This window comes from Eretmochelys imbricata, chromosome 6 (assembly GCF_965152235.1).
Source record: "Eretmochelys imbricata isolate rEreImb1 chromosome 6, rEreImb1.hap1, whole genome shotgun sequence".
NCBI classification, from domain to species: domain Eukaryota; kingdom Metazoa; phylum Chordata; order Testudines; family Cheloniidae; genus Eretmochelys; species Eretmochelys imbricata.
The window spans coordinates 41,202,230-41,217,065 of NC_135577.1; the positions used below are offsets into that span (position 1 = coordinate 41,202,230).

The 14,836-nt window shown below is 41.1% G+C and overlaps 1 protein-coding gene across 1 annotated transcript in view; it reads left to right on the forward strand.

The window, feature by feature from the left end:
• Window positions 1-14,836, forward strand: part of CCDC73 (coiled-coil domain containing 73) — a 136,711-nt gene that overhangs the window by 103,953 nt on the left and 17,922 nt on the right. Inside the window, exons 13-16 of the mRNA XM_077819960.1 lie at window positions 506-629; window positions 7,087-7,160; window positions 7,924-8,110; window positions 9,292-10,863. Coding sequence (XP_077676086.1) covers window positions 506-629; window positions 7,087-7,160; window positions 7,924-8,110; window positions 9,292-10,863 — 1,957 coding nt within the window. The remainder of the gene's footprint in view (window positions 1-505; window positions 630-7,086; window positions 7,161-7,923; window positions 8,111-9,291; window positions 10,864-14,836) is intronic.

The window sequence follows — 14,836 nt, forward strand, 5'->3', positions numbered from 1 at the left end:
GTATGTCTGCTCAGCAATTAAATACCTGGGCTGACCTGGGTCAGCTGACTCAGGCATGTGGGGCACTCAGGCAGTAAAATGGCTGTGTGGATGTCTGGGCTTGGGCTGGACCGTGAGCTGTGGGACCTTGTGATCGGCGGGGGGGGAGGGAGGCTCCCAGTGCTCAGGCTCCAGCCCGATCCCAAATGTCTAAAAGCAATTTCTAGCTCCATGAGTCTGAATCAGCTGCCCTAGGCCAGCCATGACCATGCTGTGAATCTTTTATTCCAGTGTAGACATACCCTGAGTGAAGGGGATAAGAAAATTGACTGGTTTGGGTTATAGCATTCAGAGACACCTGTCTTGTCATTTACTTCTATTGTGAGGTTTCAGATGTTTTACTTTTTTATTATAGTTTATCTTAATTTGAGAAACTGTTGATAGATCTGTAAAAATTATCTTTTGGGTTTCCATATGCAAAAATATTGGTATGTTCACTTGTTCTGTGACCCTTCAATGATTACAGGAGGAAGACTTAAGAAGAGAAATGGATACTATTAAAAATGTGCTGGTATCACTTAAAGAAGCTTATGGTCATCTCCAAGACTGCCACCTTCCTCAGAAAGATCAACATACTGAGCAAGAGGAAAATCTGCTGATAAAAATAAGGAGCATTTAATGGTTGCAAAACCTTTTATTTCTTGTAAATATATCAGTGAAGAAAAGATGCTTTGGCAACGTTTGCAGTCCTGCTGTGCATTCCACTTAATCTAAACAATTTAAACTTGTTTTGCTCTATTCAATCATTTCTCCAACATAATGATCCAAGAACAGTCTGAAATTTACTGAGCATATAGTAGGTTTTTCCTGTTGGTCAAGCTACTTCTGTCCCTCCTGTTGGACCCAGACAATGTCCTGGGACCAAGGGTGCCTGCTTCATCCCAACCTCCAAACTCTCCATCCAACAGTATGGATGCTTCATGGTTGATGCCCACAGAAAAGTCCTGCTCCAAAGACATTCAAAACATGCTTCTGAATAGCAGAAAACCCTCAACTAGAAATACCTAGTTAAGTGGAAGCACTTCTCTATTTGATCTCGGAGGAAATGTGTATCTCCAGAACGAGCACCCTGGACCTCATACTAGACTCTTCTAAATCTAAAACAGCATTTGGCTATTAGCTCTCTAAGGGTGCACCTGGCAGCTATTTCAACCTTCCACATGTGGGTGGATAATAGATCCTTTTTTTCCCCCAACTCCGTCATCGCCCAATTCCTAAAGGGTTTGGCCAGATAGTAGCCTCAAGTATAAGACCCAATCCCTCCTTGGGATTGGAACTGAGTACTAGCAAAATTGATGGGACATCCTTTCAGACTCCTTCCAACTTGCTCCCTTCTTCACCTCTCTATGAAGGTGGCATTTTTATAATGGCAGCTACCTCAGCCAGAAGGGCAGGTGAGTTGAGAACTCTGGTGTCAGAACCTCTCTATACAGTTTTCCAGAAAGATAAAGTTTATAGTCACTCTTCACTGAAATTTCTTACAAAAGTAGTCTCCAATTTTTATGTTAACCAAGCAATCTATTCATTTTTTTCTGAAACCCCATACACATAGGGATGAGGGAAAGCTTCACTTGTCAGTTGTCAGAAGGGCTTTAGTGTTCTACCTGAAGCATACTAAATCTTTCAGATCCTCTACGTAACTGTCTGTAGTGGTTAGAGAGCTAAGGGCCAATCAGTTTCCACTCAGAGAATCTCTTCCTGGATCTCTTTGGTCATTCACTTATTCACTAGCTAGCTAATACCATCCTACCAGGTAGAGCGTTGGAACATTCTACTAGAGCGCAGGCATCTTCTGCAGCTTTCCTGACACAAGTGCCGATTCTAGACATTTGTAAAGCAGTGACTTGGTCATCACTCCACACTTTCGCTTCCCATTACACAGCCTTTCCGATCAGTCCAGAAATGGTACTAGTTTCAGATGGGTTTCATCCCTTCCCATTTTTATGGGGTGGACCTTCCCCCTTCAAGATAACTCTTTCTGCAGAGTATGCCAACCTCTCCAGGCTTCATAGGGTGCTTTAATTCCCGATGGCCAAAGCAAGCTAGGGGGCAGTCCAGACCAGTAGTTAAGTAAGTGTGTGTGTTTGGGTAACTAGCAGGTTAGTCCATATGGGATCCATATCAGTCCAAGATTCCCCTACTCATCAGATAGGGGAATTCCCTCCTGACACTTTAGAGAAAAGGGGAAGTTCCATCAAAGACAAGCCTGCCCCCCCCGCCCCCCAGCCTGGTTTGAACACCAGTGCCTTTCACATTGCCTCTAGTAACCATATTCGGAACCATACCGGGATCCTTGGGCTGCATATTGATAAATTTCCCATGCCCCTACTCTCTCGTGTCTCCCTCTGTAGTCCCCACTTTCTCCTACTCCACCTATCCCTCCTCCACTACCTCAGGCACCAGAGTCCAGCGAGCCAGGGCAGATAAAGGTGCTACTCTGCAAATAAATATTTCTTCATCTTCTACAGCTGATTAACTACTGGAAGTGTTTGAAGTAATGAAATGCATTGCAAATTCCCTAAAGATTCCCTTGGAAGAGGTCAGAGTTGCAGCATAAGCTCCTGGATATCCTTCACTGGATTCCCTCTACCCGAGTTGCCCTGCCTATCAGTGAGGCCCTGTTGAGTCCCACCAAATCCATCTGGCATACCCCTGTGATATTACATCCCAGTTAAGGACTACAGATTTTTGTTCACCCATCCAACACCAAACTTCCTGGTTGTGGAGACAATGAATATGACAGACAATACCACATGAAAGCCATGCCCTATAATACGGATCAAAAATGTCCATCTATTTGGCAGCAAGGCCTACTTGACTCTTCAATTTAGGATCACAAATTATCAAGCTGTCAAGACAAAGCACAATCGCTCAAATTATGCCAAATTTATCACCTTTATTGAGTTGGCTAAACAGTGAGAGCTGTTTCAGGCTATTATCTATGAGAGCCAACTATTAGCTAGAACATCTTTGCAGGCCTCATTTGACATGGCCTACACTGCTGCTCAGTCCAGCTCCAGCTGGCTGAATTCCCAGGGGACATCTGAGCACCTTCTCTTCGATGGTCTCAAACCGTTCGCTGAAGCCACTGATGAATGGTTGCACACCTTTAAGGATACATTGAGATTCCTTGGGATTTGCATGCCTACAAGCAAATGAAAGTTCAGCAGATCCCAAATGGCATAAAGATCTTGCCCCATTCCATACTCAGGATTCCAGAGACTTTATGAATTGCCCAGACAGAAATAAAGAATTCAGAGGAAGAAAGCATCTACATCTTCTGTATCCACTACTGAGCTCCTACCATCCTTTAAGCATTGGGTTTGATGAGCTGGTCGAGGGCCCAAAAGAACCCCACAAAATGGAGTTGCATCTACACCATTCCACCCACCTCCCACACTATGGCAACCATCTCTCTCACTTTGAATCCGCATGGGAGAGAATTACTTCAGACAAATGGGTGCTGTAGGTTATCAGATTGGGGTACTACATCCATTTTACTTCACTGCCTGCTACCCATCCCCCTTTCTTCAGGGACCTCTCTCATGAGTACCGACCGCTTAAGGCAGGAAATTGACAACCTTCTGTGCATAGAATCAGTTCCAGTTCAGCACAGAGGGAGGGGCTTTTACTCCAGTTGCTTTCTGGCCCCAAAGATGAACATGGGATGGAGGCTGATCTTAGATTTAAAGACTCCTAAACAATTTTGTGAAATCACAAACATTCAGAATGTTGACTCTTGCAGCTATATTCCATCGTTGGAACTAGGGGGTTGGATTTTAGCTCTTGACCTTCAGGATGCCTACTTTCAAACTGCAATTCACCTGTCTCACAAACGATTCCTGTGGTTTTTCATAAGTCAGGATCACTTCCCTTTGGCCTTTTGTCTGACCCAAGAGTGTTCTCAAAAATATTGGTAGTGGTTGCAGCTTACCTTTTAATGTTTGGCAATTATTTTCTTGTACCTTGATGACTGGCTACTCAAGGATCGATGAGGTTTTCACCACCACAAAGATGTCAGGGTTCCTGTTCCACAAGCTAGGTTTGCAGCTCAATATCGAGAAATCAACTTTAAGCCTGGTACAAACAATAGAGTTCATAGGAGCCTCCTTAGATGTGATATCAGCCAGGGCTTATCTTCCCTCCAACAAATTCTTGATAACAAATCTCACCTCAAAGATTCAAATCAGTCCACAGACATCTATAAGAAATTGTCTTCAACTGCTCGGACACGTGGCAACTTGCACCTTTGTGATGCAACATGACAGGCTCTGCCGTCAATGTTTCCAGAGCTAGCTCAGGGACTGTTTATACTCCAAAAAACAAAACAAAAAAAACAACAACAAACAAACCACACCCTGACCAAGTTGGTGTCATGTCAGTCTCTCCTCAAGTACAAGATTCTCTCAACCAGTGGAAAGACCATGACAATGTCTGTGCGGGGATTCCATTTGTTCTACCTCCTCCCTTCTGTCACCAAGACACATGCATCTCTGATGAGTGGGGGGTGCATTTGGGGACCCACACAACTCAGGGCAAGTGGTCTGCCCAAGAGACATGACTACACACCAACCTACTTGGGTTGTGGGCAGTCAGGAATGTCTGTATCCTTTTGCCTTTAATCAGAAATAGGTCCATAAAGGTCCTGATGGACAACAGAACATGCATGTTCTGTATCAGCTGACAAGGAAGAGTCAGCTCTTCTTCCATGTGCGCCAAAGCAAAAAAGCTCTGGAACTGGTGCACAGCCAATTTCAACCTTATCTCAGCAGCTTACCTCCCAAGGATACAAAACAGAATAGCCAACAATCTCAGCAGGCACTTCTCCCAGGACTACGTTTCGGATTTGGATTCTTAGATTCTCAGTGAAATCTTTCTGAGTTAAGGAGTACCAGAAATAGACCTCTGATACTGTTACCAACAACTTGAAATGCGAACACTTTTGCTTAAGGAGGGTCTTAGGCCCTCTCTCTTTACGAGACATTCCTTGTTCCACGGACAAGAGGCTTGCTATATGTACTTCCTCCAACCCCCATTTCTGAAAATGATAAATAAAATCAAGCAGGACAAACCCAGGATCCTATTAATAGTTCCAGTGTGGCCCAGACATATATGGTATCCTTACGTGATTCACTTAGCCATTTGTCAGGCAATTAGCCTTCCATCCATTCCTTATCTTCTTTCCCAAGATCCAATTGGATTCTTCACCCCAACCTGAAGATTCTGTGTCTTAAAACTTGACCCCTTGATGGCTCATGGGAATAGAGTGTACTTGTTCTGACAAGGTACAACAGGTGTTACTGAACAGTAGAAAAGATTCCATGAGATATACTTACCTCCGCAGGTGGAAAAGGTTCAGCCTTTGGCATATCCAGACATGTATTTCATCTGCTCACTCTTCACTCTCAGTTGTTCTAGATTACCTCCTAGAGCTGAAAAAGACAGCATTATCTATGGAGCTCTATCAGGGTCCACCTGGCAGCTAAAACAGCTTTTCATTCCCGGTTGAGAGTCTCAGTTTTTGCTCAACCCACAACTATGAGGTTTCTCAGAGGACTGGAGGAACCTTTTCCCCCAAGTTAAGGGGCGTATTCTGATTTGAGATTTGAATTTAGTACTTAGATGTTTTATGTGTCCCTCTTTTTGAGCCAATGGCTACTTCTTTTCTCATTAATTGATCTTAGAAGATGGCCTTTCTGGCGGGTAGCACCTCTGCTTGAAGGGTTGGGAAAAGAGAGGCTCTGATTTTGGAGCATCCATTTACAATATTTTTCACGAACAAAGTTTCATTATGTCCACACCCTAAATTTTCATCCAAGGTGTTGTCCAAGTTTTACATCAACCAAGTTATCCATTTATTTTCCTAGAGCCACACCAGTCTACAGAAGAGATGTTAGGAGAGCTTTAAATTTTTATTTGGACAGAACTAAATGATGTAGAAAATTATCCAGACTGTGTCCATTGCAGATAGGTCTAAACATTCATAGATTTCCACCCAGAGACTCTACAGGTAGATTTCTGATTGCATTATATTGAGCTATAAAATTGCAGACATACAGTTTCTTCCTGGGGTGTTGGCTCATTCCATGATATCTCTGTCTATATCTATGGCTTTACTCAAGAGTGTTCATATTCTGGACATTTCTAAGGCACCACTTGGACCTCCACACCACAGGTAGCATGTGAACCACTGGGTGAGGTAGGCTAGCTCCCAGCCCTGCACCTTCCACCCAAGGCCCCTTCCTTTCCATGCCCCACACCAGAGCCCCCACCACCAGAGCCGCCAGGCCCCTGCCCCAGGCTACCTCCCTGGAGCACGGGGAGGACGGGTGGCGCAGCCCCAGAGTGATGGGAAGCCGGGTGGCACGGTCCAAGCTGGGACTACCCCACAGGGAAACTGGACTCCAGCTGCACGGAGCCGGAAGCAGGAGGGGTGGGGGTCTAGGGACAGCGTGTGGGCGGAGCTACGCCTGGCTGTTTGGGGACGCACAGCCTCTCCAGCCTATGATACCCATCGTTCATGCTCCACACACATCTTTTCCAAACATTAGGCAGTGATCAAGTCTTCTAGATCAGAGGCAGCTGTTGGAAACACAGTCTTGGACTGGGCTCTGCAGCCTCCCCTCCAGCTGAGGGTTCTGCTCAGTAGGTCACCTGAAGTGGAGCTCCCATAGATATACTTGAAGAGGAGGCGGTTACTCACCTTGTGCAGTAACTGGAGTTCTTTGAGATGTGTCCCTCTTAGGGTGCCCCACTGCTTGCCCTCCTTTTCCTTTGCTTTGGAGTTGTCTCTGGCGACTATGAAGTAGAAAAGGAATTAAGGGCTGTTCACCTATGCAGCCTTATATAGCCTTGGACTGGGGCACAGGTGCAGGCTGAACGGCATTACTACCAAAAATCTCTGATTAAAGGCACATGTGGTCTGAGCACACCTGAAGTGGAACACCCACCCGGACACACATCTCCAAGAACTCCAGTTACTGCACAGTGGAAGTAACCTTCCCTTTCATTAAAAAGAAAGTATTTCTCACTCTCATGGTTGATGAGAAAAGTTTAAAAATGTGACAGAAGTGCACCCTAATGTCTCCAAAACCAAGAGGCAAATAAAAAAATACAATGCCGTTCCCCCCCCAACTTGTGATTTTAAAGCCTTTTTCATGACTTTTGGAGCCTGACTCATGATTTCTGAATGTTTGAGTTTGGCTATACTGGGAATGGGAGGAAAAGATGCAACAAACTGGAGTAATAGAGGGAGAGACAGGCAATGTGCGAAGAAGGAGAGGAGACGTCAAACAAATCCATAGTAATGGAGGAAAAACAAGATATCAGACCCCGAGATGGAAAAAGTCAATGGAGTTGTGGCTCTAGCCTATAGAAAAAAGTAAATAGAAATGTCTATCACTTTTTCAGGGACAAAAGGAGACTTACAAAGAAAGCAAATGGTTTGTGAAGAAAAAGTGTTTGTGTAATTAGCAATTGCCTGCTCTCTTCAGTCGTCTTTTTCTGCCTTTGTTTATTATTGGACAGGTCATTTGGGATCGTCTGATGAAGCTCTGTCCTCTTTAGTGACCAAGTCCGCAAATTTTATTCACACTTCTTCCTTTGAAAATTCTTCTAATATTTACATCATGCAGAGTTATCTATCTGAAAAGCCCAGTAGTCAAATAACTTGCCTGCTGAATATAGCTTGTGGGCCCAATACACTGCTATATGTAAGAAAAGAAATTTAATTTAATTTCAAAAGAATGACTCCTGATTTACAGCGGTGTAGTAAAAGAGTGAATCAGGTCCTTCCTGTTAAATCTAATCTGAAACTTTAATAAGTAACCTGAATATATTTTATCTCTAATTAATAAATTAACTATATCTTCCATTTTATGACAGACTAGTCTGAAAGAAAATGAGTGTACACAATCTACAATCCAAAATGATAGTATTTCTGGTCCTGGACAAGACGATGACATTGAAGTAAAAAATATTGTAGGCTGCTCTTCAGACATTGATAAAGTACAGACCGAACAAAGTAATGGAACTGGATGCACTGAAGCGACATATCACATTGTTGCCAAAGGTATAAATACTCAAATACACGATATGATGAGAGAGATTCAGCGCCCAAAATCAAATATTCTCATATAAATTAATGAAATTCTTGGTGTCAGTAGGTGCCACTTTGTGTAAAGTACACAAAGCTCTGAGTATAGGCACAATCCTTCCTAGAGCTGCTTTCCTCACTCAAGCATGATTTGCATGCTCCACCATCCCTTGTGGTGCAGTGTTTTTTCTGTGCCGATGTGAGGATAGGTTTGGAGAAACTTGCTTATCCCCAGCACTAGTATAGGAGCATAAGGAGGGAGACACTCTTCCCTTCTATCTGTACACGCTTGCAGGAGATAGGGTTGCAATAGCTCAATATGTAATGGTATAATTACTATTCCATGCAGGCCACATCCACAAACACTTATGCTTCATAGAGTTCTCTAAAACTTTTTTTTGTTTGTTTTAGTTTTTTAAACCTGCCCATGAAATGGTACTTACCTAAGCCCAACCTCCAAAATGACAACAATGGAAAGTCAAAACTTTAAGAGCTTCATAACTATATGGTGGTTTATTGAATCTTCTTTTTTCTTGCTATCTAATAGAAATGTTCATAGCATTGGAGTATACTTACAGTGAACAGCTTCTGTAAGTATCAGATGCCGTAGCTTTTCTTCATTGTTTAGCCACCCGAAAATGATGGCATGTTCCTATGGTATGAACACTGTCCCGTAAATAGGGTTGATGAGTTATAGATCAGCAGGATTAAGAGAAAAATTACGCTAGTAAACTAGTGACTTTATTTAAGCTAAATGTAGAATGAAAAAAATCTGAAGAAATTGTTTAAGTTAAATATCTAAATATGTGGCTATAAGCAATTTAATTGCAGAGACTATTATCAGCTAGTCTGGCAAATACCAAATAGGATAGTATTACAACCAAGTCATAGAATACTTAAGTTTCATTTTTTTTAAAACAGGCAAAAATGTAAGTATATTGTTCTGTTTGAATATTATATTTTGTAAAGTACATGAATACAATATTTGTCTCTGATATTTAGAACTTTCTGATATTTAGAAAAAATTGTAACTATTTCACGTATGAGGAAAATGAACATAAATGAAAATATCAATACATCTTTGTGAATTGCATTATGCAAAAACCAAAACATTTAACATTCAGATGTTTTTGTCACTAATATTTTCATCCTAATAGATTTACGACTTCTTGAAAACTATAAGGATGATTTTAACGTTGCTAGCCACTGTGAAGAAAAGCAAAGGGAGGCTTCTCCAGGCAAAACCCTCTGCACAGATATTGATTTAATTATTCAAGGACAGACCGTGGCAGAATGTATTGCTGAGTGCAAAAAGACAGCAAATATAGGAAAAACAGACAAAATGTTCTTGGAGAAAAACAATGCAAGTTCAGAACTAAAGCCACAGGACAGATCTTGTTCATTGGCAAAACTCCCAGAGAACACAAGAAAGATGCTCTTTGACAATACTGAGGAATTTGGTGTCTGCAGTATGGATGCAGGTCAACAGACAGACTCCAGCAAGCATACATTTGGCAATGCTTCAAATGAATTAGTTTATAATACAAATGATAAGGTAGATGCCACACAGGATGACAAAGGTGTCTTTATAAATGAAGCACCAAGCAAAGAATCCAGACAGGTTATTGGCATAGAAGACAGTCCTGTAACTGAAAGAACTGCAGCCAACCACCAAACCATGGCTGAATTTAATTTTGCCATCCCGTCTCAGGTTACAGAAAGTAGTCATACAAAGTTTCAGAAATGCCACTTACAGGAGTCTAATGACATTTACTTAGATAATAAACAAGACAAAACACAACCACTTCATCTGTTAAATAGAAGCACCAGTGGCATATCCTCAGATATATTTCAATTTAAACAGATTCTTACAGATATTCAAGAAAAACACAACAGTGACAGTGCAAGCACAACTAATGGAAACTGTGCACTGAACAGTACTTGTGATGCTCCAGTTCTGCCTACTACTTTCTGTGATAATGCAAGTGTGAACACGGACAATACAAAAGAAAATAACACTAATATGTCTCTGTTAGAGAATTTCAAATTAAGTACTGAAAAAGCAGATAAATGGACAAATCTGAATGATCTGCACAGCAACCAAAATAACCTGGACATTTCTAGACAGACAGAAACTGATACAAATACATATGCATGCACAGATGTTGTTTTGCCTCTGAACACGGAAAATATATGTACTTCTCAGACTATTATTCATAAAAAAATGGTTATAAACAAAATTACCACCGATAAACAAATATCCTGTGAAAAAGTTCATACAAATGATTTTCAGATACCCAAAATGAAGGATGGACAATCCCTTGTGATTAATGATAATGCACGAGAGAATACATTGTTAAGAGCGAAAAGAGAGTCATTAAATAATACAGTTCCAGGAGAGAAAATTGCTGAAGGTCGCCTGGAAGAATCATGTTCTTTACTCATAAGGACATCTGGAGATTTAGTAAACCGAAGTGGAAGGTCATCCTTTGATCTTTCAACTTCAGATAAAAAAACTGAGAAAACGCCAGTATACTTAAGTTTTTCAGATCTCAGTCCTTGGCTGAGAGTAAATCAAGTTGAAAGTCAAACAGCGTGGGCTTCAACTTCCGAAGAGCCTTTCCATTTGAAAGAGAAACTACTACATATATCAGAAAACAAAAAGATTCTTTCAAAAGCACAGTGTCAAAATCTGAGCATAAATGCTGTCATGAAAGAAACAGGACTAGGTAAGAGAAATAATTATTTACATTTTAAAGTATAAGAGGAACATAATAGTGACTAGAAAAGGAGGACTTGTGGCACCTTAGAGACTAACAAATTTATTTGAGCATAAGCTTTCGTGAGCTACAGCTCACTTCATTAGATGCATTTGAAGTGAGCTGTAGCTCACAAAAGCTTATGCTCAAATAAATTTGTTAGTCTCTAAGGTGCCACAAGTCCTCCTTTTCTTTTTGCGGATACAGACTAACATGGCTGCTACTCTGAAACCTGTCATAATAGTGAATATGTATGTAGGAAAAAATTAAATATGGAAGTTCTCTGTTCAATGTAAAGTAGTATCAGAGAGGAAAAATGTAAACCTTTTGATAATTTTAGCTATTATCTTTGAAACTTAGATTTGCCCTACTAAGATGTTGAGATTTCTCAACTAACCCACATTATAGATGCAACTAAGTGACCTATTCTGTGTTTATTCTATTATCTGACTAAATAAACTTTATCCCTTCCCTCCCTTTGTAAAACAGAATCAGTGCCAGGATAACTAAATGTAATTCTCATAGGAATTTCTATAACAATCATTATCATTACTGCTCAGAGACCTAGACCTCAATCCTGCATCATGATCCCCTAATGTGGATAGCTGCATCCATGCTAATGGACTCTGATGCAAGAGGGGCCCAATTATAAAGGCTAAACACAGTACTAGTTTGGGGATAAGAGTGTGATCATGGGAGGTGCTGAGTACCTCTTGGAAATTTTTCACTGCCCTCAGCTCTCACAAAAATTAATGTTAGTTGTAGGGTGCTCTGTGCCTCTTCGAATTGGGCCCATAAATAGCTTGTTTGATTATATTAGTGTATGTAATTAATCCAGATAAAACTCACGCACACAAAATAAACAGAACATGGCAAAAAATGAGAAAGGAGAAGATTCTATCCTTTGATGCTTTTGGCAGAGAAAAACAGATGTGCCCATTAGAAGGTTTTCACGGCTTTTTTCTTTAACTTCTATTGTGACAATTTGGTGATTATTTGCTGAACAATATTATGCATACACAAAAGCTGGGTGAATAACAATATGAACTTTGTTATAAACATTTGTGAACTTACTCTAGTAAAATGTGAAGAAATAAAGCATATATTGTAGATATAATTTATTTTGCAATAAATCTACCAATTAGATTTGATTACTTTAATGAGAAGTGCTGCTTTTAAACTCCAAATAACCTTTTATCAAGATAGCAGTTAGAGGTAATTTTTGTTTCTCTATGTTAAAAAAAAATATTATTTTTACAGCATCCAAAATTGTGCTAGGTGTTTTAGAAAAAAAATAAGACCTATAGGGTAAAATTTTCAAATACACTTAAATGATTTAGGTGCTTAAGTCCCAGTGACTTCCTCACAAACTTACCTCAGCACTTTTGAAAACGTTATCCTTAGTCGCTGCCCCGAAGTATTTATGTTTTTAAAAAAGCAAACAAGACACAACAAGAAAAAACAAACAAACAATGAAGGAAATAGGGGAAAAGAAAAACTAAATTTGTAAAAATAAGGTCACGTGGGTACATATGTTTGTTATGCACATGTCTTGGTGATTTCTGATATATCTCTGTATGTCTGGATTTGTGCATGTAATATTTTTGTATTGATAAGCTATACCTCTAATTATTGTGTAACAGATTAGTGGTTCCAGTAAATACATCATTAGGCCTGAATGGCCCTTCGACAGAAGAATCCATGAGCTATAGTAGGAGGAGAACTAGATGGTTATTCCCTGGCAGGTTTCCATCTTTCTCTGACACACACACACCCACCACCTCTTTATGGAATGAGCCACAATTCCACCTTCAAATCCCATTGCCCTCTGCTTAGGGGCTATTATGTATCTGCATTGGGGCTCTAGAGACCCAGGAAAACTCCCTTCCTCTGCACCCTGGCAGCAGAGCGCCAATAAAGCTATGCTAGAAGGGCTCCTTCAAGCCAAAACTATCCTAAAGTCCCTGTTAAAGGGAATTTCCCCCTACACAGATGGGACTGTAGAAGAGTTAATATAGCCTCATGCTGTATCAACTTCGTCAGATATAATCTACAGAAGTGTGGGTGGGTGGGGAATGATAAAACCCAGTCTCTCCATCCCTCAGCCTGTCTGCTCCTTGTGCGTAGATTCCAGCTCTGCTAACAGCCCTCAGTAAGGTCCCAAGAAAGGAGTACAATGTTTTTGTTTGAACAAATCTCCCTGAAATTATCTGAGCCTGAGTTAATACAAATTTCAACCAAATAACCCAATTACAGAAATTACTGTATTAATAAACAGAATAGGAAGCTTTAATTTTAAATAAAAGATAGCTCATAAATTAAAACTGATCATCGTAATGTAGGCCACAGCCATGAATCCACAGGGGTGGACCATTGCAGAGTCCCATTGACTTTACTGAGACTCTGGGCAATGAAGGTTCTTTAAGTGAGTAGCTCTTCATGGGCATAAGGTTTGACCTCTGTCTCATTGCAAAGCCACAGCCTGATCCCTTAAAAACTAAATTCTAAGTAATATTTATATTATGGTAGCCTCCAGAGGCCCTGAGCAAGATCAAGATTTCATTGGTTGTCTTTATATTGGTACAGAACTTATTGGTACACAAATGTGCCTTAGAACAGTGGTTCTCAACCAGGGGTACACAAACCCTTCAGGGCATAGGCGCCAACTCTGTGGGTGCACCAGGGCTGGGACAGAAGGGGGAAGAAGTGGAGTGGGGGAGTGGCTTGAGCACCGTTCGGGAACTCAGAAAGTCGGTGCCTCTGCTGGGGGTATGCAGCGGTCTTCCAGGGAATACATCAACTCATCTAGATATTTGCCTAGTTTTATAACAGGCTACCTAAAAACCATGAGCAAAGTCAGTCCAAACTAAAATTTCATACACATAGTGACTTGTTTATACTGCTTTATATACTATACACTGCAATGTCAGTACAATATTTATATTGCAATTGATTTTATAATTATATGGTAAAAATGAGAAAGTAAGCAATTTTTCAGTACTAGTGTGCTGTGACACTTGTATTTTTATGTCTGATTTTGTAAGCAAGTAGTTTAAGTGAGGTGAAACTTGGGGGTATGCAAGACAAATCAGACTCCTGAAAGGGGTACAGTAGTCTGAAAAGGTTGAGAGCCACTGCCTTAGAATATATCTACACTGCAATTAAAAACCCATGGCTTGCCTGTGACAGCTGACTCAGGCTCACAGGGCTCAGACTAAGGGGCTGTTTAATTGCAGTGAAGACATTCAGGCTTGGACTGGAGCCTAGCCTTTTGGATGCTGCGAGCTGGGAGGGTCCTAGAGCCGAGGTTGCAGCCCGAGTCCGAATGTCTACACCACAATTAAACAGGCCCTTACCTGAGCCTTGCAAGCCTGAGTGAGCTGTCACAGGCCAGCTGCAGATGTCTAAGGCTATGTCTACACTAGAGACCTTACAGTAGCATTGATGCAGTTGTGCTGCTGTAAGATCTCCCATGTAGCCACTCTATGCCAATGGGAGAGAACTCCCCCACCAGCATAATTAATCCACCCCCACATAGCGCTGTCCATACTGGTACTTCTGTCGGTGTAATTTTTGTCAGTCAGGGATGTGTTTTTTCTAAATGCAGACAGTTCACATGGAAATCTAAATGTATTGTGATGGAAGGTGTTAATAGCTGCCATCAAAGGGGTCTTTGATCTATAGTCAGTCACAGAAATAAACACCTCTGCCCTGGCTTTCTGTATTAGCCAACATTAAACCTCCTGCTTTCCATCAAGATATAGCCATAGCATGAGAATTTAAATTCACCGAAGGCTACCCTGAACTTCTCATCCAGCAGATAATGGCTAACATATCCCAACAATGCCTGAAATCACGAAAACCACTATAGACAACATAGGACCACTTCATGTTTCTAGATCTGGTCAGGGAATGGCAAATGTCTGGACCTCATCTACCGTTC